Source organism: Garra rufa, chromosome 20 (genome assembly GCF_049309525.1).
Source record: "Garra rufa chromosome 20, GarRuf1.0, whole genome shotgun sequence".
Classification (NCBI taxonomy): domain Eukaryota; kingdom Metazoa; phylum Chordata; class Actinopteri; order Cypriniformes; family Cyprinidae; genus Garra; species Garra rufa.
Genome location: NC_133380.1, coordinates 41,342,825 through 41,369,323, shown reverse-complemented (window position 1 = coordinate 41,369,323; position 26,499 = coordinate 41,342,825). Strand labels below are relative to the sequence as shown.

General features: G+C 39.5%; 1 protein-coding gene across 1 annotated transcript in view; it reads right to left on the bottom strand.

Annotated features, from left to right (window-relative positions):
• LOC141293553 (receptor-type tyrosine-protein phosphatase gamma-like) overlaps positions 1 to 26,499 on the bottom strand; it is a 269,885-nt gene that overhangs the window by 167,712 nt on the left and 75,674 nt on the right. Inside the window, exon 2 of the mRNA XM_073825575.1 lies at positions 17,363 to 17,455. Coding sequence (XP_073681676.1) covers positions 17,363 to 17,455 — 93 coding nt within the window. The remainder of the gene's footprint in view (positions 1 to 17,362; positions 17,456 to 26,499) is intronic.

Here is a 26,499-nt window from a genome sequence, read left to right as displayed (position 1 = left end):
GAGTTGTTTCATTAAAATATTATTAGTAGTATTATGTGTAGTAGAGTATTACCAGAGAAAGATGGACTGGGCAAATGTGATTACCTGCATTTGATACGGAATTCATTGTTCAGATTAATCTCATATTCACAATAAAACACTCGTTTTTTTTTTTTTTTTTTTGATGAAAACCAATTTGAGGAAAGATTTGTCATAACGTTAATATCCTTTTATCTGTTAAGGGTGATTTCTGATGAAAAACTAAACTGATGTAAAACTAAAAATAAGTTATGTTTACGACAGCGCTTATTTTTTCAATATAAAAGTCTTTACTGCTGATTCTAAAACAGTCTCTTGTTGGAACAATGCAACTAAAATCAAAATCCCGAACACATGCACCATTTCTCAATACTAAACAATATTATTTAATACTACTACTATTTATATAAAATAATATTAATTGAATAATAATATTTAATAATCAAAAACAACAACAAAAGCCATCATAAAAGTTGCTAGGCAATTGCTAGGCAGTCAAAAGTACACAGGTAGCGCTCCGATATACAGCATTGAATTATGAGATTGTGCTATTTGCTCTGGAACAAATAATAGATTAATGAAACCAAAGACTGCCTGCTAAATTTACCCTAAACGTATTATATCTTATGTTTAACCACTTAAAGTGCTCTCAGGTGGATTCATGAGTGCTAAGCCACCGCTGTTCAATCTCTTAAAAATGTTTCATCTCTTAAAAATACATTCTGTGACACATAAACAGTAATATTTAAAAACATATAGTTGATTTGAGTGTCCATCATTGCACTCGCTGTAAGAAGTAGAGTGATGCAATTACAAATGCTAAAACGGCTTATGGAGTTCTGTTGGAATCTAATATTGTACTCTTATTAGCCAATCAAATTCGAGGACCAGAAAGAACTGTTGTATGTATATATTTTAATTTATTTACATAAAGTAAGAATTGTGTAATTGTAAAAAGGTTTGCAAGATCACTTTAATTTGATATTTATGTAACAGAAAGAAAGATAAAAGAACCCCTAAAATTACCCAAAGTTGAAGAAATACACAGGTTCATGTATCTGTCCAGGTGTTCTCCACACATAGAGTTAGAATTAAGATGTGTCAGGGACGACGTTACCGATCCAGTGTGTGTGTGTGTGTGTGTGTGTGTGTGTGTGTGTGTGTTCAGGAGGGCATGGAGAACAGAAACAAGCTCTTGTCTTGTGTGAGTCATTACCTCTCCCAGCCAGAGCTCATTTTCCACATGGCCCTGGTGTCAAATGCCTTCAAGCCGTTCACCAAATTCTGGTTTTATCTTTCTCCCTCTCCTCATGCATCTCTCAACAGAAGGACCAGACCTCCATGATTCAGATTGTGCATGTTTCTACAGAACCAAAGCCAACGAAATTAAGAGGGGCAGCGGGGGAGCGTGGCACAGGCGCGGGCCTCTCTCAGCGCTCTCGAGTGGACAAGGACGATCAGAAAGTCCTCACGTGTGGCCGCAAACGCAATTCATCACAGGATTCTGCCGAGAACTCCCAGGAACATTCTTCAAGGGCCATCGTGGTGGACCCCTGAGCACCCATAATGCCCTGAAGAGATGACTGCACATGCACGGCTCCTGCTGCTGAATAATGGATATGTGCAAATACACACACTCACACACAGTCCCTCGAGTGCTGTTCATCTAAACAACAACATCACGAGCTCAGGGACACAGGGACAATATTCATGGGGCCGCAAACATAGGCTACTATGAGTTATAAAAATAATAATAATAATAATAAATGTTAGATTTTTTTTGTATTTATTATTTTTTCCCCCAAATTACGGCCAATTACATTGTTGGTAAAACTATGGTGCACACATATAAATAAATAAATAATGATTTGTTACAAATATTCTGTTATCAATACAAAAGCAGCTGCTTGACTTTCATAGAACAATTCAGATAAATGTTCACGGCGTGATCAAACACAATTAAAATGTAAAATATCCAATATACACATGGTCTGAATACAGAATCAGAATCTCCAGTGGTTGATGCATATGTCTCCTCACTGTGTTGTAATATCACACAAATGCTTATGAAATACTGCCACTTGTACTTGCGCTTTAAATAAACTGTAATCAATTGCAGCTAATCCATTTGCTTGTTTTATAGTAGAGGAGAATAATGCTCATCCTTCCTCACACACACACACACACACACACACACACACACACACACCTCTCCCACAAACACTCGTGAGAGCCGTTTACTCTCATTAAAGACGACTTCTTAATCCTCGGCTGAAGAGGCGGCGCGCAGGCTTCTGATAAATTCTGAGAGCGATCTTCTTCTCTTTCCTCCCTCTATTTTTAGCTCTTTTTCATTGGTCCTTTTCTTCCTCCTGCTCATTCATCTTTGTTTCCGTCTTCGAGCCATTAAACCGCTGCTCGGCTAACAGTATAACTCGCCCACGCTAAATACACTTAACACCTTCCCTTTCCCCGTAAATGTTCCTCCAGCTTCAACTGAATTGCTTAGGAAGTTAAAATATGTTCTTGAAGCTTAGGAAACAAAGGCGGTGATGTGGCACGTTTGTTGGTGGTGGGTTTTGTCGTAATCGTTGGAGAGAATCCCTGAATTAGTGTTCTCACCAGCAGCGAACGCAGGAATCGCTCCTGGAATACTGTCAAATATTTACTTCGTTCCCAAACTCCCTGTGTGCCATTTTCATTTGGATTCTGAGTTTTTTGGTTTTAATTTTACAATCAATAATATTACATATATAAATGATTCACTCCCAAAAGTTGCTCCACCATGTTTCAGTTGTACTGCAAATCAAATTTTTTCTATATTTATATATTTTTAAAATGAAATTGATGGCTGTGATCAATAGCAGCATTATTCTTCAGTGTCACATGGTCAGATATCATTCTAATATTCTGATTTGCTGCTCAAGAACAGGGTTGCCAGGTCCCCGAAAAATTTCCAGCCCAAAGCTTACTCAAAACTCACCAAAAAATAATGAAAACTAGCCCAATTTTTGCCCCTTTTAGCTTTATTCCATTAATGCACTTTAAAATAAATATTTAGATTTTTTCTGTTTTGAATTTTAGCTAGACTTGCTTTTATGTACTATGTGCATTTTTAATTATTTAATCTGTATTTTTATTTTAATTTAACTCATCATGATAGCATGTTTAATTAGGGCTGGGAAATATGACCAGAAGTATTTTGACATTATTTTTTCCCTTATCAAACAATATCGATATTTATGACTAAATTAATTTACCATTAATATGGAAGGAAATGCTTTCCATGTACTTTTTAGACCTTGTACGTTTGTTGGTGGTGGGTTTTGTCGCAATCGCTGGAGAGAATCCCTGAATTACTGTTCTCACCGGCAGCGAACACAGGAATCGCTCCTGGAATACTGATCCGGGATGTCATGATAACTGTCAAATACTTACTGCGTTCCCAAACTCCCTGTGTGCCATTTTCATTTGGATTCTGCGTTTTGTTGTTGTAATTTTAGAATCATTAATATTACATAAGATTTCTATTTCAAAAAAGACAATGTTTGACCACATCACATTGAAACTGACCAATCAGAATCAAGCTGTATAACAGACCATGTTTAGTGAAGCCTTTCTTCTTGAGCGAGGATGGAAAAATGACTTGTAGTTTGAAAAGTGTTGCATCATGCCTTTAGATTATAAATGGTAAAAGACCTCGTAAACCACAGGAGATGATCACATTTAGCTCAACCCGACAGCATGTTTTTGGTAAAAGCGTGCTCATTTGTTTAACTATGCAGATTTCATAAATGAAACTCAAATATCTTGGCTAATATGACGTCCTCACAGGCTGAAGTCGTGCACAGGCCACAAGAGATGAGCCTCGGCTCTGTAAATACTGCAACGTTTCCCCTTCACCGCTCCCCTTCTCTCTCTCTGCTCTCTCCTGAATACTAACACAGCCCTGGGTCTGTTTGCCTAGCGCTGACGGAAACAGCAACATGTCGGTGTGTTTCGCCAGTCAGGTGTGTGTGTGTGTGTGTGTGTGTGTGTGTGTGTGTGCAGGGAAGGAGGAGGCTTTGATATTTACATTCTGGATATATCAGCCACTCTGTACTTCCAAACACACAGAGCTGGCCTTTAAAACCCAGACGTGGATTCATAACGAAACACAATGGTGGAAAAGACAGAGGAAAGGGGGATTGCAAAACAACCTCAATAAACAAATGAGTTGCCAAGCAGTTCAACAAAACTGATTTTAAGGCTGGGAATATATATGCAAGAACGCAGATGTGAATGTGAGGCCAGCATCCTCATAACAATCCTCCATCCTCAAGGGGGCGCTAAAGTAATCTATAGATATCATATATCATATAGGTTGCTAATATATAAATGTGTTGACTTTAACTAGCTTTCTGAGTATGATTCATTCCCAAAAGTAGCTCCGCCATGTTTTATTATCACCATTGACCACAATTGTGTAGCACTGCAAAATGTTTTTTTTCTATTTTTATATAGTTTTAAAATGTAATTCATTTCTGTGATCAAATCTGCATTTTTAACACCATTACTCTTCAGTGTCACATGATCAGAAATCATTTGCTGCTCAAGAACAGGGTTGCCAGGTCCCAGAAATATTTCCAGCCCAAAGCTTACTCAAAACTCAAAAAAATAAAAATAAAAAAGAACTAGCCCAATTTTAGCTGTATTCATTAATGCACTTTAAAATAAACATTTAGATTTTTTCTATTCTCTGTATTGAATTTTAGCGAGATTTTTATGTACTATGTGCATTTTTTATTATTTAATCTGTATTTTATTTTATTTTTTCTTTGCCACTTTTCTTTCATTTCCAGCACTTTTCATGATTAAATTTAAAATTAGGGCTAGTATTTTTACATTATTTTGTCCCCCTTATTAAACAATATCAATATTTATGACAATATTAATTTAACATTAATATGGAAGGAAATATTTTCCATGTACTTTTTAGACCTTGAGAATGAATGTAAACATAACTTTTTTTCATAAACTCCTTTAAACCTCCTTTTGTTGAAACTGTGATAGATTTTTTTCAGGATTCTCTGATGAATAGAAAGTGTCAGAGCACATCATTTATTTGAAATAGAAATCTTTTGTAAGATTATAAATGTATTTACTGCTGTTTTTTAATTAAATGCGTCCTTGCTAAATAAAAGTATTAAATACTTTTTTAAATACAGTCCCCAAACATTTTTAAACAGTAGTGTATCTCTGTGAAAGAATAGATTTCAGGCCTGTGATGAGACTTAAAGGTAACATGGATGATCCAGCAAGAGCAAATACTGCTCACAGTTTGACCCGAATGCTTCATCTGAATGGCTTACTCGCCTCCGCCACACACACACACACACACACACACACACACACACACACACACACACACACACACACACACACACACACACACACACACACACACACACACACACACACACACACACACACACACACCTTGGGCTGTAGCTCAGATGAAATGTGCCTCTGGGTCAGGGATCTACAATGGGAGGATAACTCAAACGGCAGCATGTCATAATCCATTACAGACTGTTATTGGCTGTGCAGTAAATTGCACAATAACAGCAGGTCCATCGAGTGACGTGAGGCAGTGATAGCGCAGGACCGTGATGGACTCTCCGGTGTGCATCGCCGGTGCATTTTATTAAAGCAGATCTCATAATGGATCTCATGTTACTCACTGTTGCAGATTCAACAGATCAGCACATTCAAACCAAAGCTGCTTATTGATTCAAATCAAACCCTCTCACTTCTCCAACTCATCTCTCGCTTTCTGTAGCCGATGCTCGCACACTCTATAAAAACATCCTAAAATAAACAGTTACTGAGTCATACTATAAACGAGTGCCTTTTGCATTTCAGAAGTATTTCCTTGAAGTTACAACTGTGTTTTTTGCTAACGGCTTTGCAAAAAGCCCTCCTCGAGAACATTCGGCAGCTCACTTGTGTTTAGAATGACCCTCAGTGTATTTTAAGCATGTTTGCTTATCTGTCAAGAAACAGATGTTAAATAGACATTACAAAAATGTATGTTTATGATTATGATTAGAATACATGTAAAACTGCCTACTAGAAAACAACTATTGTTAACATGACTGTTAGGGATCGCCGAGCGGTTGATCCAATTATGATCCGCACAACAGGACTTTGCAGTGAGAAGTGGATTTTATTTACAAATTCAGAGGTGAAATCAAACAAGCAACAGAATAGAATGGAAAACAAAACTGAAACCGTAAACAAAAACAAAACTGCACTATGGCAACACCTCTCACTGCAACTGTGAGGGCATTCAAAAAGGCCGGAGCCACCCGTAGCACCTACACACCACCTCCTCTCTATTGAGCTCTGGCAGCCATCTTATAGTTATGGCCCCTCCCCTTCCTGGATCAGAGAGATCTATAATTTAAAGCATTTATATGCTCTAAAATACATAAAACATAACACATCTACAACATAAACAAAACACAAAAACACACAACACTATACTTAAACCATAAACAATAGCCACACAATACTCTGATACAGACTAACACAAACACCTTACAACAGTCCACTTCAGATGATATCAGTGCCGGCATTTAGACCGTGTAGAGTGATATGCTGTATGTATACTCATGAGGTATGGGTGTGGATATGTTCATAGTGTCACAGTCACAGGATCACTCTGTGACAATGACACAAGGACTTACCACAGGTGAACGAGAGTACCCTTACAAGTGTACAGTTTATTCAAGTGTGCTATTAGTATACTTCTTTTAAACTAAAAAAATAGGAAAGTATACTTTCAGTCTACTTTTTATGTACTTCTCAGAAATGTGTTTTATATACTTCTCAGAAATATACTTAAAATGACATTTAAGTATACTTGACTTATACTTAGGAAAAGTCTAAATATATTTGAGCTCTACTTGTGCTCTGAGAATCTGTGTTTTCATTGTTATACGCTAGGGGCGCTATTGCACATCTTCTGAACAGAATTTACAAAACACAAGTGCAGAAGAAACCGAAACAACAGATGCTTCCACATGTAATCTAACACAATCCTCAGACATAAAACAGCATCAAAACTATAGATATGGAAAACTGTGAGGTTTTTTTTATCTTTTTGTTCAAAATGTTTATTTTATTATGAAACTTACCCACATTCAAGTGTTAATGAAATAGAATGCACAAAGCTAGAATAAAATGTTTTTGTTTACAAGAAGATACCCTGATCTTTCTTTTGATGTTTTGTATGTTCAGATATTCATATAACAAAATAAATTAATACGTAATAGGGACATAGTAGTATACTTAAAGTATGATGTAAAGTTCACCTAAAGAAAACTTACGAGTATACTTGCAGTATAAAACTACTAAACTAGCAGTTTACTGAGACTATACTTCAAAGTGTACTAAAAATGCATAAAAAAGTATACCTATAAGTTCACTTTTAGTATACTTGCAGTACAAACTGAAAACATAAATGTAAACTAGTTGTGTACTCAAAGTTTACTACTTTTATACTTAAAGTATACTTAAAAGTATACTTTTATATACTAGAAAGTGGGCCAATTTAGTCCCAAGGAGTATTGAAATAATACACTTAAAAGTATACTACTAGTACACTGATACTTCCTTTTTGGTAAGGGTAAGAAAAACTCAAAATCTTGTTTTTAGTTCAGAAGAACAAGAGTTGCTTTTTTTTCAGCAGAACAAGAGGCAGAATTAAAAAGAAAGGGAGAGAGAAACTTTGACAGGAAATAAGCAGAAGTTAGCATGCATAGCCTAGCTTGGCAGAACAACCACACATGAATGAGAGCAAGAAACACCGAAATTAAAAATATTTCTGAGATTTTGTTTCTTGTTGAAGCAAAAGCAGAAGGAGCACGAGGGAGCGACGGAGAGAGAGGGCGAGTGTTTCTCATTAGCATGCTCCGTCAGGTGCGGCTGCTCTGGTCTGGCTCGCTCCGAGCACATCCAGCTGTAGCGGGGTCTGCCAGCTCTCCGGCCCACAGACCCGCCATAATCAAGAGGCGGGTCTTTCTATCTTCAGTCTCTCTGGACGCTGGTTGTGACATTTAAAAATGACTTTAAAATTCACGATTGTGCTGATTTTATTTGCTTGTCTCGCGTGTACTCCGCTGTCATGCAAGCATTGTTGCATACAACGCTCATTTTCTATGAAATTCTGTGATCTTCCATCAAGTCGGCAATTCGCGACAAACTTTACCACTGATCAATTTCTCAATGTATTAATAATTGATCATATAAGGACTGTCTTCCCACACGCCTTGTTGGTGTTTGAATCAGTTATTTCTTATGGCTGTCCAAGGACTTTCTCCCATCACAAATCTTCTTTTAATGTTAAAAAGTCTCTTTCACGAACATTGATTTTATTGCTTTTATTTGTCTCTGGTAATGTTAATGTAAACCCGGGTCCCCTGCCTAATTCAGTAAATTTACATCATCTCTCCACACCTACTGAATTTGCTAATAGGCATGGAATTGGTTTTTTACATATCAATGCTAGAAGTTTACTACCCAAACTGGATTTAGTGAAAACGTGGTTTATGTCTGCTAATCCTGATATTGTTGTGATCTCTGAAACTTGGCTCAAACCGTCTGTCCCTGATGATGTTATTTGTGTTGGTGGTTATAATGTTTACAGAATAGATAGAAAAGGGCGTGCAGGTGGCGTAGCTATTTATGTATCTAAAAAATTTCCTGTGTCTGTTTTACTTTCCCAGTCAATCCCAAGTCAGTTTGAACTTATTGCTTTAAATATTGGGGTTGCAAATGCTCCATTTACTCTTATTGGGTGCTATAGACCCCCCTCTGCTGTTAACGAGACCCTATCGACTTTAACTGAAGTGCTGTCCAAGTTAAATAATTCCGAAATAATTTTACTTGGTGATTTAAATTGGGATTGGCTCAGCGACAAATCAGAGAATTTTAAATTGGCTTGTAATTCTCTAAATTTAGTACAACTCATTGATAGCCCCACCAGATTTAATCCATCTAAGCCTAATAGTGACACTCTGTTAGATGTCATTCTCACTAACAGGGCTCATAAGTATACAGCAATAGGTGTGTTTGTGAACGACCTAAGCGACCATTGCGCAATAGGATGTGTTAGAAACACCAAAATACCTAAACTTAAGGGTCTCACTGTTTCTAGACGCTATTTTAAACATTTTTCAGAGCAGGCATTTTTATCTGACTTGGCAAGACTGAACTGGAATCATGTTGCATTGAGTCCTACTGTTGATGAAGCTGTTGATTTTTTTCAGCAACAGTTTCTATTGATTGCCAATAAACACGCTCCTTTTAAAAAGCATAGAATAAAGAATAGGGATAATCCTTGGTTTTCTCAAGAACTAGCCCAGTTAATTCAATTAAGAAATAAACAGTGGTCCCTTGCAAGGAGGTCCAGCAGTAATGTAGATTGGCAACGTTTTAGAACTTTGAGAAATAAATGTACCTCAGCCATTCGGGCCTCTAAATCAAATTATTATCTTAATGTAACTACTGATAATTTTAACAATCCTTCTAAATTCTGGAAAACAATTAAAGCATTGCAGAATAAAAAGGTTTCAGACTTTCCCCAGAAATTGATCATTGGAAATGTAACCATCACAGATAAAAGTGACATTTTAAATGCCTTTAATGCACACTTTGAGAAGGCAGGTCATCTATTTGATCAGCAGTTTCCATCAATTTCAAGGGATGCTTCAACACATTTTTTGCCACCTAGTACATCTTTTATCTCTGATTTATCATTTGATTTTGAAGCCCTCCAAGTTCAAGATGTTATGAAATCACTTAATTCTATAGACCCTAAAAAGGCACCTGGACCTGATGGTCTGGATCCCTTTCTGTTAAAGGTGGCTGCACCGGTTATAGCTGAGCCTATTACCCATATTTTTAATATGTCATTAAGTTATAATCAGATCCCAGCAATCTGGAAGCAAGCTTACATTACTCCCCTGTTCAAATCTGGTGATCGATTTGACATGAATAATTTTAGACCCATCTCTAATCTTCCTGTACTTTCTAAAATATTGGAATCTTTAGTTGCTACTCAACTTAAATCATATTTGCACTCACATAATATTTTAAATGAAATGCAATCCGGGTTCCGGTCGGGGCACAGTACAATATCCGCCACTTTAAAAGTTATGGATGACATCAAAGAGGCTATGGACAGTAAACTTAGCTGTGTCTCTCTGTTCATAGACCTCACAAAGGCGTTTGATACTGTGGACCATCCATTATTGGTTAATACCCTGCTGAGAGCTGGCATTGGATGTAACGCGGTCAAATGGTTCCATAGCTATTTGACCAATCGTTCACAAATGGTCAAATATGGCAATGATCTGTCAAACCCAGTCCTTGTAACTAAGGGTGTTCCACAGGGTTCTGTTTTGGGTCCCTTGCTTTTCCTAGTTTATATTAATAATGTTTGTGATAATTTTAATTTTTGTAAATATCACCTCTATGCAGATGATACAATTCTGTATTCCTGTGCCCCCACAGCTAAATTAGCTTTTTCAAATCTACAGGCAGATTTCAATATCCTGCAACATGCCCTACTAGATTTGAAGCTGTTGTTAAACCCACATAAAACTAAAGTTATGGTTTTTCAAACTGGGCGAACAATACTACCATCCCTCTCCATCAAGCCACTAGATGGAATTTGTATCCAGTCTGTAGATAATTACAAATATCTGGGATTTTGGATGGATAAAAACCTAAATTTTAAATATCATGTTGATTTTCTTGCAAAGAAATTAAAATTCACATTGGGTTTTCTGTATAGACTAAGGTCCTGTTTTTCCTTGGCTTCAAGAAAACGTTTAGTTGCTAGCCTTTTTCTGTCACAGATTGATTATGGGGATACTATTTACAGATTTGCCTCTCTGTCTACCTTGTCCAAACTTGACCCCCTTTATCACTCTGCTCTCAGATATATCACAAACTCTAGTTTTACGACACATCATTGTTTACTTTACAGTTTGGTTGGATGGTCATCTTTGCATTTGCGCAGGCTTGAACATTGGTATATTTTAATTTATAAAGTTATTTTAGGAAAACTTCCAAAATATTTATATAAGAAATTTTTATCATTTCAAAGTTCTTACAATCTCAGGTCACATAACTGGTTACAGTTTAAAGTGCCGGCTATTAGAACAGAGGCTGGAAAGCTAAGCCTGTTCTATTATGGTCCCTGGTCCTGGAATGACGTGCAGACTAAACTTAAACTACAATCCCTCATCTCTTTAAATGATTTTAAATATAGAATAAAAGAACTGATCATTGCTAAGTGCAGATGTTTTGATAATTCCATTTCCACTTAAATTCATTATCAATATGATTTTATTAATGTAGTTTCTGTGAACAGTATTATGTATGGTATTAGGTAAAACCTAAATGTTTATGCTGCTGTATTTTTTGTTGTATTTATTGATGATGTTGGTTTTGTCTGTGGTTTGTTATTTGTTTAATCCTGCTATCTGACCCTGTCTTGACTAGGTCTCACTTGTAAAAGAGGTTTTAACCTCAATGTGACTTTCCTAGTTAAATAAAGGTTAAAAAAAAAAAAAAAAAAAAAAAAAAAAATCAGACGTTTTAAGAAGAGGCAAAACGGGGGCATTATGAATTCTGCCCTCCGCCTCTATCCGTCTCATCAATGCGTCTGTCGTCGTCTAATTAGCGGTCTAACTGATGAAAAATACCCCTGTCAAAATAACTCAAATAATGACAAAAGTGAACGCTGCACCCCATTTACTGCAGCACAGTCTCACAGCACAAAAGCTGTCAGAAAAGAAAGTTCATTGATGTCAAAAAAGAAGGAGCGGGAAAACAATGGATTAGGTTTTCGGGCAAGTCTCTATTTACAGTTAGTTACTCTGCAGCAGTTAGCGGAGAATCTAAAGACGTACAGAGACTGGAAATTAGACAGACAATCCCGTTTTACACAATAACAAATCAAAACTAGAGTTTGTGAAGTGTGCATCTGATGACACTTTACTATCCCATGAGGCCACGGGAGAGGAGTTGTGAATGGCAGTGAAGCGACCCCAGATAGCACACGTACGTCTGCAAGATGTCTGTAAAAGATCTCTTGATCTGGAAAGCATCTGCTGTGTACAAACGACTGGCAGACGTCTGTAAGATGTCAGTTTTACATACATTCTAATTCATAAACATCTTAAAGGCATCTAATAGACGTCTATTTGACATCTGATAGGAAACGTCCAATAGATGTATTGCAGATGAGCAAACTATATCTTGCAGATGTAAATGCAGACATCAAATAGACATCTCCGAGATGTATGTGCTATCAGGGACGCAACTGACACTGTAGGTCACTACCCAGATAGCACACATACGTCTGCAAGATGTCTGTTAAAGATCTCTTGATCTGGAAACCATCTGCTGTGTACAAACATCTGGCAGACATCTGTAAGATGTCAGTTTTACATACATTCTAAATCATCTTAAAGACATCTAATAGACGTCTATTTGGCATCTGATAGAAAACGTCCAATAGACGTATTGCAGATGAGCAAACTACATATTGCAGATGTCTTGCAGATGTAAATGTAGATGTCAAATAGACGTCTCAGAGAAGTACGTGTGCTATCAGGGTACACATCACATCCGGATTTCATTCATACCCTGATAGCACACATACATCTCAGAGACGTCTATTTGATGTCTGCATTTACATCTGCAAGACGTCTATCAGATGTCAAATAGACAACTATTAGATGTCTTTAAGATGTTTATGAATTAGAATGTATGTAAAACTGACATTTTTCAGACGTCTACCATAAGTTTGTACCCAGCAGATGCTTTCCAGATCAAGAGATCTTTAACAGACATCTTGCAGACGTACGTGTGCTATCTGGGTACAATACACATTTATACTAAACATACATACTATTACATTGGTACCAAGGTAAAATCATTAAAATGTAGTACCTACTAAGACACAGGTGTACTTTGTGCATTTTGGACATTATACTGAAACCTGTTGGTGTGGTGGAGGCATCGCAAATTACAAACAAATATTTCCGGTTGTAGACCTATCCTATTTACAGACATACTGGACACACACAAGCCATTTCATATATAACAACAGGTTTTAACGGAGCTGAAGTGAGTATTATTTGGCTGGTCATGTGATCTGATCTCAACATGAGGGAATGGCCCACTGCATATGCAATAAACCAGCTTCCATTAAAAGTACATTTCTTTAACAGTAAGATTTCTATAGAGGGAATTACATTCTTACATAACAGTTCAAGCTGCATATTGCATTCACACACACACACACACACCCCACAGGAAGTACTTTGTCTGTCTGATTAAGAGTAAATAGCAAACATGAGGGTCGACCTGCTGTGCTCTGCACAACATCTGGAGCGGGTCAACATCTGTGTCCAGGTTGCCAACATCGCTAAACAAAAGCTGGCAGCCTTGAGCACAGAGCTAATAGAAAATGATGGGAAGGGGGTAGATGATGATGATGAAGGCCTGCGGAGAGGTGAACAGAAGATCCGGACGACTCACAAGATGCTCGTGTCTGTTAACAAACAATCCTACAGATGGAGGTTTGACTGCGGCTGATACATCAAAGTTTTTCATCCATAATAAAATTAGATCCCATTGACTTTCATTGAATGGACACAAATGCAAATATGTTTGGAGTTCAACAGAATAAAGAATCACATACAGGTTAGGAATGGCATATAGCTAAGTAAATAAGTGCCTTTAAGAGTCATTTTACTGTTCGGTTGAAACGAAAAATGTATGGACTCAATTTATGCAAGCGAGCCATGAGATGTGAAAGCATTTACCAACTGATGGCTTTTTAACAATCAGAAGTGGCAGAGCAAAGGCAACATATCAAATTCCATCTTCAAACCGCTTTCTATAGAGCTTCACAGTGGCTGTGAGCTGTTCATTCAGAGGTGGCATCTGGGGATGAAATTACCTTATGTGGGTTGTCATGAAAAGAAAGAAGCAGTATTCTCTGTCCTTTAAATTAAAACCTATTAATGGAAGCGCTGCCGAGAACACAAAGGCTTTCGAATTAATATCCAGTGAATAGGTTTGCATGCAGCGATCGTAACGCTACCGCAGCCCTGCGTTATGCAGCTGATAAGCGTCTGTCAAGAACGCTCATATAGAAAATGCACTTCGGGGTGTGGCACGCGGGGCAAGATGCCTGATGCTTCCTGGAAGTAGATATTGATCTTGTTTCAAGGTTTTTGATACTGTGCTTAGCCAGAGAACAGCTTCTCGGGGTTCATTAATCATTCAGAGACGCTTGTTGTGTTTACAGTTCAAATCTAGCACATTTTTGTGAGAGGCATTTTAATTTAGATGCTTTAAAGATAATAGTGCCTCACTGCCAATATGCGACCGCTTTAGTGCTTTAAATTACTATGCATAATGTATCTCGAAACGGCACTTGCGTGGTTTTTGGACCGGATTTCTACATTGCTTAAGACTGCTATTTATGCATCAAATAAATCTGAATCTGCCGGTTTGTGGGTATGTTTAACAACATATTATGAGAGTTTATTGTTGATGGTGAGATTATTAAACAATACTTCACCGTGAGAGCGTTCGGCAATGCGTAATCAATAAAATCTGGCATCATTTTCAAGAAATAGGATGACTTTTGATATAGATGCTAGACAAACAATGAAAATCCTTTCTTAAAACCACATCCACAAGGAATCTCCTCTGGACCACAATAACACTGTGGAAAATGCACCTTGGAGTATTGTGTTAGCAACAACTTCACATTGAAATATGTGAATAACTAACGATATTTAAGTGTAATCGGCCCGAGCTAAATTTGGCCCAGTGGGCCGTAAGTGTTCTCTGTGGCCCAGAGAAGTCGTAAGACATGTTGTTAGGGGTTTTGTTTGATCAAGCATAATTTCCAGGGCTCTTTAGGGAGCAATAAATAAACTGATAATGGAGCTTGATGCAAAAACGGTAAGGGCTTTGTAACCGGGCGAGGCAGAGAATGATGGCTAACCGGAGGGTACGAGCGCAGCAGCTTTGCGAGGCGCAAACGGAGGAAAGCCACTCGACAGGACGGCGAGCCGCTCTCAGAGCGAGGATCATCTGCCGAGTTCATTAAATCTGCCTGCAGGACAGAGTCATCTGTGCTCGTCAACAGCATTCTGCTCACGAGAAGCGATAGGTGTTCAGCAAGCAGATGAATTCAGGGCATTACAGGGATGAAAACATGAACGCATTAACCACCAGGAAACACGTGTGGAGATACAAATACGCACGGGTGTGTGTGTGTGTGTGTAAACATGCGCTTTATGATATCTTGCCACGCAATCGCAGTTTTAGAAGCTTAACGTACTCTAGGACCCTTGATGTGCGTATGAAACCCGAAGGCGGATTTGACTCAGGAACACACACTGACTCTGAATCAATGTCTACAGTTGTATTGATTTGTGTTTATAAAAAACATTGCCATTAGCAAAACAGGGATTTCTAAGATCGTCTGAACTAGGGATATCAAAAATGCCGATATGAAAAGTCGATACGAAAAAAATAGAGATATACTGGTGTTTATACAGTATCCAGAGAACTGACTAAATCCAGTAGCCGAGGGCTTTCTGAGTCAGAAATGTTGGTACTGTAATTTTGGTTTTGTGAGAACACTAGCCTGAACTCAACATTAGATTAATTGCTCAATGACGTAGAGTGACTATGGCTTAATCTGATTGATTTAATTTTTAAATGGAAACATGCTCTTCATAGAAGAGGTGTATCCAGGTTGCTATACAAACTGTATGAAAAAAAAAAGAATCGATAAAGAACAAAAAACAAACGGCGAGTCATTGACTCGAATGCCCCTGTAGGGGGCTGTCGGTTCTTGTAGGTTAATCATTTTTAATTGTTGTGTATTTATGAATCATCTAGTTTCCTCATGATGTGGCATCATGTTCTCTTCTTTTCACCAGGTTACTGATTAAAACTTACTTGCTAATTAGCATCTACTAATTGCCTCTACTTGTGACAGACTTGGCTGCATTACCATCCATGACTGACTATAAATAGCACGCTCTCTCCCCATTCCTCTGCACAGGTTGATGTCAGAGACGTTCTGCTACACAGCGGGCAAACTACCCAGCAACTGTGGGAGCAGCACAGACGCCCCAGCAACCCACCCCATCACACCCCTGACCCAAGCAGCTCCTGTCTCTGGACAGCAGGTCTTGATGGGAATAATGCAAAGCTTTTAACATAAGCCTACAGTTCTGTATTAAGCAGGAAGGGAGTATGATAAGAAATTGCTCAAGCCAATGCTCTTCAAAACCCTCCTTTGGTCAGAGAAACACATTCTGTAGTCCCTGTTTTTCTGTGCCAGAAAAGTACCTTCTTGTGTAGCATACTACTTTTAAGTTAGCTAGCTAGCTGGATTTTATACAACTTACAGCTTAGCAAGCTAGTTTCAAATTTGCTTTCCTGACACTGGCAGACAATGCCAACACAGACATGCATACGTGTGCACTAGAGAACGATGACAACTGTCAGCCTGCAGGAAGTATTCAAACGTAAGACTGTGTAATTATCACTTGAAAATAGATGTATAAAAACACTAAAACATCAAGATCCTTTGACTGAAGGCGTCTTTGATGTGCTAATATATGCACGCACATATAGGGGTTGTGACTTCTGATGCTACAATCTTAGCAAGTTCTTTTCAGTAGGCAATTGAATAGAGGTATAATGCCTAATATAAAAAGCCTTGACTACCGACACTACTCTGGCATCAAATGCATTCTCTGGAAGATGCTTAAACACCTTAGCGGGACATTAAATTCTGTATAAATATACAATACGGGCCAGAAGATCACAGAAGTGCAGGCACCTGAGCATTTGTTGTAGTTCACATCTGTGCGAGGGGCCGCCCGTCACGCTGGCAAACAACAGAAAACCGCGGCAGGGAAAAGGGGAAGCATTTAAATAAATAAAATAAATATCATTGGTTGCCGCAGGCTCGGTGGCACAGTTAAAGATTAATGCTATTCTTCTGCAAATATTGCTCAGAGGGACAACATGAGTCACTTTCTCAACAGCAAAGCATTCATGAAAGCAAAAGCCAGGGGAGACCCTAAGGCGAGGCCTCTGGGGGTGAGGTGGACAGCTCTGGATGAAAGAGCGGCTGTCTATCACAGGCACTTCATGTGTTTTAGTGGTAGCAGAACACAGTGGCTTTTAACCGTTCCTCTATGGAAGTGTCTCTATGTACGTGTGAGTGTAGTGTACTCACCTGAGTAGGCCCAGTAGGACTCTTCGGCCGCTCTGCGGTGCCTGTCACCGATTGGTCGGTCATGATGCTCCACTGTGTTCCCCTCAGCCAATGCTGAAACAGAAAAACAATGAGAAAGAGTTTTAGAGTATGTGGGCGAAGTGTGGTTTGCGACATCCCGTTCCTAAATCTTCTCCTCCTACTACCCAAAACAGCCATCTCCCGTGTACACCCTGCTCTCTAGTTATCTGTACTGGTATCAGACATTGAAAAATCCTATTTCATAGAGACCCTCACAAACATACACAAATCTTGAGGGTCAAATTACAGCTCACAACTCAAGGCACAAAAACAAATCATGAGATACAAGCTCATACACTCACACTCACACAGGGCTGAACCAAGTCATTAAATCCTGTATAAACCAATCTGGCTCAAAAAAACCCACTCCATTAGAGAGAAAAACAGCCCCCCACACAGCGGTATTTACAGCCTGTCTGCTCTGGGATCAGTTTCCCCCTCCCTCATTAAAGATGAATGAGGGTCTAAATAAATAAACAAGGCCTGATTGGCCGGTGAGAGGAAGGCTAAAGCGCTAAGTGGCGAGTCAAAGAGGCTGCGGACAGGGCGCTGGCAGCCAGAAACGGTGAGCCGTTCCACCGCTCCGTCAGAGACACCGAGACCAGCTGCGTCCCACTGGTAGGCCGAACTAATCTAGACTCAACCCAACAGGAGCTCTAGAGCCCTTCGCCTACTTGCTCGGGGCTCATAGTAGCTGGGAGAATACAACACCAGAGGATCGGGGAGCTTAGATTAGCTTAAAAACCCAAACCTCTTGGTCGCCAAGGATGCCAGAGATACGTCTGGGTTGAATGAGAATTCGTTCCGACTCGCAGCACGGGCTGGAGGGGTTAGGAAGGATGGCACGCATCCCGGCTCCCCGTGGCCTCCGTGTGAGTTTATCGGAGGCGATCTCGACCCCTCGGCTCCTTGGCTGCGGGATGTCGGGGATGCACTGGAAGGTGAAGAGACGACGTGAGATCAGCCTCACAGCTGTCGTCCGCGTCCAAACTCTCAAACGCGCTGTGGCAGGACTTGGGGGTGACTGCCATTTTAGATCTAGACTGACCCAAAAAAGAGCCACTGGAAGGGAAGGAAGAGAACAGCTGAAGAAAGCACTAAAAGGAATAAGACTAAAACCGTGGCGAGATGTTAACGAGAAACGGGCCACGTTTTTTCCGCAGGCCTGCCGATGTGCTGACCACACTACGGTAACAAGGACACGCCGCCTAAAAGCCATCACTCAAAACATAATGCAATTTACAAGGCCCCTCTCTCTCTCCGAGCATGCTGGGTAAGTATATTCTGATATGAACAATGGGTGACTTTTTGTTTCAATGACAAACTGCTTTCTGCTCCTCGCTGCTCTAATTCTTCAGGATAGCGGCTCGGCCATGGCGCTGAATGCCAATGAGAGGGTATGCTATGGCTTCTCTATGAATTACATTATTGATTGCCGATACTCTTTGAACAGAAAATGTAATTATGCAATGCGGCATGGCGGGCTTAGTCGCTATCCTCCCGATATGTCACTCATGCTCTCTTTCTCTTTCCCTCAATCACTGCCTCCCTCCCTTTGTCTCTGTCCATCCATCAATGAAGCCGTCTCCCTCTCTCCGGCACTCCAAAACTTACTTCCTGCGAGTAACTCTGTTGGAGCGACCAGGGATGCTCCTTTGGCCGCTCTGAGGAGTCAATACCTTGGCAGATGAGTCGACCTCTTCATTCTGTCTTTCAGAGATCTCTTCCAAAGCTGTCTACCTTCTCATACCCAGCTCAGACTGTTTACTCACACAGCCGCTTGTTTCAAGAAGAGACGGCATTTGTTTTTGGCCTTTGGCCAATACCAGCTCCTACGTCATTCCACAAACACCTGCGCCTACACATCACCGAACCCCAGGCCTCCTTTTCTCTCCTCCAGATGTCTTCAACAATAGAGCATGAATGCTTTAAACGACCAAATAATTGGACAGCAGCACCTTGTATGAATGTGGCTCAACATATAAACAAAGAGGAAACAGTTACGACTGGAGTTACATTCTAGCAAGAGAAATGGAGAGTTTAGAGAGTGAGCGGAAAAAGGTCATACAAGTTGGACAAACATAACCTAACCAAAAGTTCTTTGTGTGGCCGAGCAAGCATCTTTTACTGAGCTACCAATTAACCAAAGAAACTTTAATGCACAGGCCTGACTCACCATCAGGCTGACTGGTTCATCTCTTTCGCTGTTCTTTACCAATCCAGACTCAATGACATGGTTATGTTTCCTTTTTTCATTGCGGTTCTGCGAAATCAGAATTAGAATGTACATGACCGATCATAAGCGACTGAAGCAGTTGCATCAGCCTGAGTATAGTTGCTGAGTGCTGAGATATACCTCCATAGAGTGGTTTGTAATCGCACATTACTGAAAGTGGAAATGCTACTTTGTACTGTTACTCACTGTACTCAGAACCATTAGGCCAGATTTGTGTAGGACTCTTTTCAGATGCCCACACAGATGAATCAAACTACCTAGACTGAGACATACCATAGACTTGGCTGAACCCAAACACTACAGTGAGAATTATGGAGGGTAACTTTTTATTTTGTATGTGACATCTAATGTGTGTAATGATTCTATGAATGTCATTATATACCTTCAACACTAGTCTGCAATTAGCGACTGTGTTTCTACACATTAATGACAAACGGGGTTTGTTAAACCTGTTAATGTGCACAGCTGTAGTTTGATGCTTTCATAGAGTTCAATGCATTTGGGCAACACTGACAATGGATAAAGGCTTTTATTCTTAGGCTTAAAAACATTATTTATAATGTTTTTGAACTGTTTCGCCTTTGAGGATTCCAAAATGGATTTTGCTCATATTTTGCTAACTTCTAAGGGCATTTTCCAGCAATTTCATCCTGACAATATGGCTCACACATATACAGAGATAAAGGCACTTACAAAAAAGGGATCATGTCCAGTGAAGTGCACACACTGACAGAGTCTGACAGAGCCAAGTCTCACACACATTTTGATTGCTTCATTTCTGTGGTATATGGGGCAAGCTAAAAACAAAAATGAGTTTGACACCCTCTGCCCCTGCTTTGGGTACTGAGACGGAGAAAACTCCATCTCCTGCCCTGCTTTAGGAACAGGAGGGGAGAACAGAAAGAGAATGTTACCCAGAGATACCAAGAGCGACCACTGGAAAAACAACAACTCACAGCCAGATTACAAACACACACCAAGCACAGATGTCAACACACACACGCAATCCCCTATCCTCCAGACCCTGTCGAAATCAATCAGCATCAATTCAGCCCAATATGCACAAAGAGCCTTTGTACACACAGGCACACACACACGATCAAGAGAGTGCACGAGGCCAGGCTAACATCACACGCACTGAAAGAATGTCATATTGTTCAAAAACAAGCAACGCTGGCTTAAAGCACAATCTTTCAAAATCCAGAATCAACTGCGAGTCGATGCCAGTGTACGCTTGCCTTCTGTGATCAAATCTCCGGCGCCAGGGGTTCCATCTAGCCCGGCTCTTCTAAATGAATTCTGACGTAATTGATTTACATCCCTCTATTAGAGCTGCAGAGTTTTATGAGGAAGATATTGGGAGTTGACGTTTTTGTCAGGCTGTCTCCACAGAAACAACGACTGAACGAGGAGAGTTATGAGGGCTTCATTTTCAGACACGGATTCCGGAACTCTCCATGAGACGAGTCTCCGAGGAGCCATGCGACGTCGTCTAACTGCCACTCAGAGATTGCTTTTGCCGAGGACGGGCCGATCATCGCTTAATGAAAGTGTGTGTCAAAAAAGTTCATTCTAAATGAAACCTTCTAAAGGAGCTAACTACCTCTGGTGAATAACAAAGTTTTGTAAAAGTGATTTATATTCAAACTGACTGGATAATGAAAATGTTAATAAAGTCTCAGCCTTTGTACCACATTTATTAGTCATAACAGAGTTTTTCTCATTCGTCATGCTAGCTTTTAAGCTAACGCCATCATCGCCTGTGGAAAACAGGCTCCTGAATCAGGTGATAAACTCTTGCTGACACTGAAATACTCTCAGAGGTACACAAAACCATACAGCTGTACTCTGCCTGACTGGTAGGTTTATACGAGGAAAGAATGAGAAATGTATTAGACAGGTAAGTTTGCACTTTCTCCGAAGACTTACTCCAAAGATTTACAATAATAGATATACAATAGAGAAGAAATGAGAGGTATTGTGAGTACAAGGATTGCATCAGATAGTAATTTCATGGTAGCTTTGACATACAACAGGACACTGAAGGGTTGCAAGAAAATAATAATTATTATGATGCTTTTGTATTGGTCAAATGGCCAAATACGTTTTGGGTCCAATTAAACAAATAAACACAACTCTATAAAGTAGCATGTACTAGAAAAAAAAGTAGTGCTGTAAGTGTCCACTATTCAGTTCTGATTGACATTCAGTTATTATTAATGGTGACTTCAGCCTGAGGGTAAAATCTGTTCTCGTGCTTAATTGTTTCGCTTAGATAGTTTTGAATATCAAGTTTGCCCTGACTTCATTGAAATGCACATCAGGCATTCACATTCATGCACTTAACCTTGATTTTGCTTTTGTCTTTTTGGACAGGAGGGGTCAGCACGCGTTTGTGTGTCCTAATGGACTCATTAATATTCTCCTCGGGTCTCTCCTGAAGGGCGTTCACCCTGTGGGCACATCCAGGACACGTATATACCCCACCGTCCTGTGCGAAGATGCACATGCTTCTACACACATGGAGCAACATCTGTCGCCTAAATCTGTCCAGAAATCTGAGAGGCCAGCAAATACAGCGAAAACACTCTAGGAGCGATGGAAGAAACACAGATTAGGGCAAGTTCAGCTCCTTTACCCATAACACCATGCTCCACTTCTCATGCCAGTCAGGATGAGCCTGGCCATACAAAGAAGTGTAGTGTCTGTACCATGGTCATTTATATCAAAACATGACACTGGTGCATGGTTTCATGTTCAAAAAACTCAGAACTTACTCAAAATGTTATAGTTACTAGATTACTCATCCGTGGCGACTGGTCCCCATCTCCCCTACATCACTGATGTACAGTATAGATTTAAAATCTCAGTCAATATTAATCCTCTTGTGACTTAATCCAAATATTTGGCTTCATTTGGATGCAAATTACAACTATGAAAAATCGATAATGTACAACCTCTGGCACTGAGAAAAACTCCTCTTAGCAAAATTAATTTAAAAGCAGACAATGTACATTTTGTGTGGTATTAGTGCAGTATTTGAGACAGGATCAGCTTTCTTTAATGTAATTTACTTTAAGTAGAGTATCAGCTGACTGCTGGGTTCTCCATTATCCCTTTAAACCAAAATGATACCACTCTCAAAAAACCTCACATTTTCACTGAAAGAAATTAAGCCAAAGAAATTAGGTGAATTGCTGTAAAAAAGACTTAAAATTGTCTAAAACAACTAAAAATAAAATATTTCTTTATTTCAGTTTGCTTTTACATTCTAGCAAGATCTGTGTTGTTTTAAAGAGCAGGTTTTCGATTTTTTTTTTTTTTTTGCAGTTACGTAGCTATCCTTTGATGTAAACATTCTGCAAAGTTGTTAATCAAAATGTGCATGACAAATAAAGATTTTGTCTCTCAAAAAAGAGTCGACTCGGAACCACCTTAACGAGTCGTCATATTTTCGAATCTTCTGCCTGTTACGATACACATCACTCTGTAACAAACACTTCCGCTAGTTAGTGTGTTTACATCATGTCGAGAAGACGCTGTGCTCTGCACTGTCAAAGCAAGTTTTTATTGCCGAAAGATGATGATGTGAAGAATCAGTGGATAATTTTTTTTTTTTTTTTCGCAATACAATTAGTACCACATACACTGAAAAAAGTCCTGATCAAGTCGTGCTTGCGATGGAGTTTTCTGTTTGAGTGACTGCATTGGTATCATCCTCGGACTCAAATTGATAAGGTAATAGGGATGTCATTTTTTTTAACCATATACCATCTTTGTTTAGAAGTAACCCTCCGGAGCAAAACATTAATTGTGGTAATGGCCGTTTCCATTCTGACATGCATTGTATTTGGAAAGACCAATCGCAATAGACTTGGCCAGCTGACCAATCAGAGTAGAGTAGGCATATGGAGGGAGGGATTTACAGACCTTGAAAAAAATTACAATGTTTTCTGACCTTATATGCATTCAATCCCATTGTGGGGGTCTCCAACACAATATTATGACACTTTAAAATACTATATGACTTGCTCTAAAGGTTTTCAATGGTAAGGTAGTGGTTTCTGCTAAAGGGCCACCCTTTCCTGTCCTGATGAGTTGTATAATCTATAGACGACCTCACTAGAGACCTTCATTACAGTACTCAGGACAACTGGCCACTGATGTTGGTGGTTCCCGATTCAAAAACATCATATTTAAAGGGCCAGCGCCACTTCTTCAGTTAAGAAACGCTTTTTTCTCAGGCCAGATAGGGCTCTGGCACCATCAGCGTGTAGGTTGAAAGGAGTGTTGGTGTGCTTTTATCTCTGTTGAGACAGACGGTGAAAAGAAAGGAGGACAAAAAAGTGAAATGAAGAACAGGTCCTTTTATTTCTCTTCAAGAGAGGCTTGAAGGTCAAGGCACATGAGAAGAAATATCCGTAACAGATGCCACATAGCAAGGCCGACAGCCGACAGCGGACAGCTGCTGCAGCCTTCCACAGTTCAGCTCCCACAGCTGTGAAGAGAGGTGACGCGTTTGCATCGGGTGTGCCAAACTCTCCCGTGTCTTGTATGCATTTCAATATCAATGCCCGTAGACTCGTCAAGCGCCGGTACGGGAGTTTGCGTCCCATCCGTGCTGTGATTAAAAACATGCCATACTGCGAATCTAACAGGACAAAGGCTTTGAGGTCTCGAGACATCAGCCTTTGTAGCGTTTGTTATGTCTACATCGGTGTCCCGTGGCTAAGCAGCTATCTTAATGACTTCAAGGACAAGACAGGAGGTCTCTCGTTTATGGAGCACCAGAGTCCAAAAGAGCGAGAAAGACGGAGACTGAGAGAAACGGACTGTTATTAAATCGGAAGGCGCCTAAGCAGCTGACAAGCGGTGTGTGACTCAGTGTGTGTGTGTCAAATAGGGAATGAGAGAATGAGAAAGGGGGAGAGACAGTGAGAGGGAGAAAGAAAAATGGTGCTGGCAGCGCCAGGCGACACTGTTAGACATAATAACATAATTTGAAGTAATGATGGTTGCCCTTTAAGATAGTCCACGGGGAGCGAAAGAGAGATGAACTAGACTGTCTTTGGTCTCCAAAAGCAGCGTCCAGACACACTGATGGCAAAAGCCATTTATAACAAAAGCCAACAGTGTACTGTCACTCCTTGACCAATTAGGTTCAAAACACGACATGAATGATCGGCCAACGCATTAGAAGCGCACAGTCCCACTGTACATTCATTACTAGGGCAGTAAAAATTAAGCCTGTAATACCTGGAAAAAGCCAGCCGTTAGCATTCCCATACATCACACGTGGCAGCTGACCCCTCAGGAAGGATCCAGGAAGGATTCAGGAAGGATTGTCTACAGGATCTAACAAATTCTGTCAGGCTCTATCTGACACAATAAGGAACAACATGCCACTGCCTAGTTTTGCAAACTCCATAAACGGCATATACATAAAATTCACTGTCGTTTCCAGCTGTAATGAACACTAGTGTCAGTAAAATACCCACAACCTGTATTCCTTACCACACAAATTATGATTACAGGGGAAAGATTATTGCTTGACAATTTATGCTGAATAACTTAATGTATAACTTTAAAACACTAGTGCATAGTGCATGGTTTCTGAATACAGTTGAATATGAATATATTTTGTTCACCATAACAAGCTCCATATGTATGGCTTTTCTAATATTGTAAACTTGCTAGATAGCGCACCTGGTACAGCACTGCATTTCATGTCAAGTCATGATAAAAGAGCTCAAATGGCCCAGTTGCTTCATCAAATGTGTTTTTATTTCACATGTATGCTTTTCTTAACACTAGTGGTTAGGTTAAGCATAGGTGCTATGTGATGCATACAAACTACCAACATAAAATACTGCCAGAATTATTCTTCTGATTATTCTGTTGCGGATAAAACTGAACATGTGCTTTAAATCCATCTTGTGTATTTCAGAGTACTGTCTCTGTCAAAACTGTTACAATTGAATATCTGCAGTTCATACGTTGCAATGTATTCTAATCAGAACAAATGTTTAATTTTGAATGGCCTGACCAGTTTTGGCTAACGCTCCCTATAAAGCACATTTCAAAGCTTACAATGCACTTAATATAGCATTTTGAATTGAGTTCTATTTTGTAATGTAAAAACTTGTGAAATAAGTTTGTGTTCCTTTCATGTAAAAAGATATTTGTCTGCACACTGAAAAAAAAAAATATTCATGCACAATCCCATCTATCTTTTTAGTTATTCTTATTTTGTTGTCCTTCACCTGAGTCCAGTACAGCTTTGTGCACACCTATTTTGACATTTGCATTACATAACCAGCTCCATAGGTATGGCTTTTCTAATGTTGTAAACTTGCTCGGTAGCGCACCTGGTACAGCACTGCATTTGTGATGCGGAGCACTCAGATATGAGTCCCAAGAAACTTGAGTCACAACAAAAGCTAAAATGGCACAGTTGATTCATCAAATATGTTTTTATCTTACATATGCTTTTCTTAACATTCACAGTTAGGTTCATCGTAGGTGTTGTCATTTCAGTTGTGATACAGCAATAATATTGAAGCACTACCCACTGGACATTTCTGAAATGTTCATCTGTTTCAGATAAAACACACTCTGCGCTATAAATACACACTCAAAAACTGTCTCTGTCAAAACTATTATAATGGAATATCGGGAACATATTTTAAGTAGTCAAAAAATATGTCTAATTTTAAATGGCCTGACCAGTTTTGGCTCCCTATAAAGCATATTTCAAAGATTACAATGCACTTACGTAGCATTATGAATAGAGTCCTAACATGTTTTGTAATGTAAAAACGTGAAATTAAGTTTCTGTTGC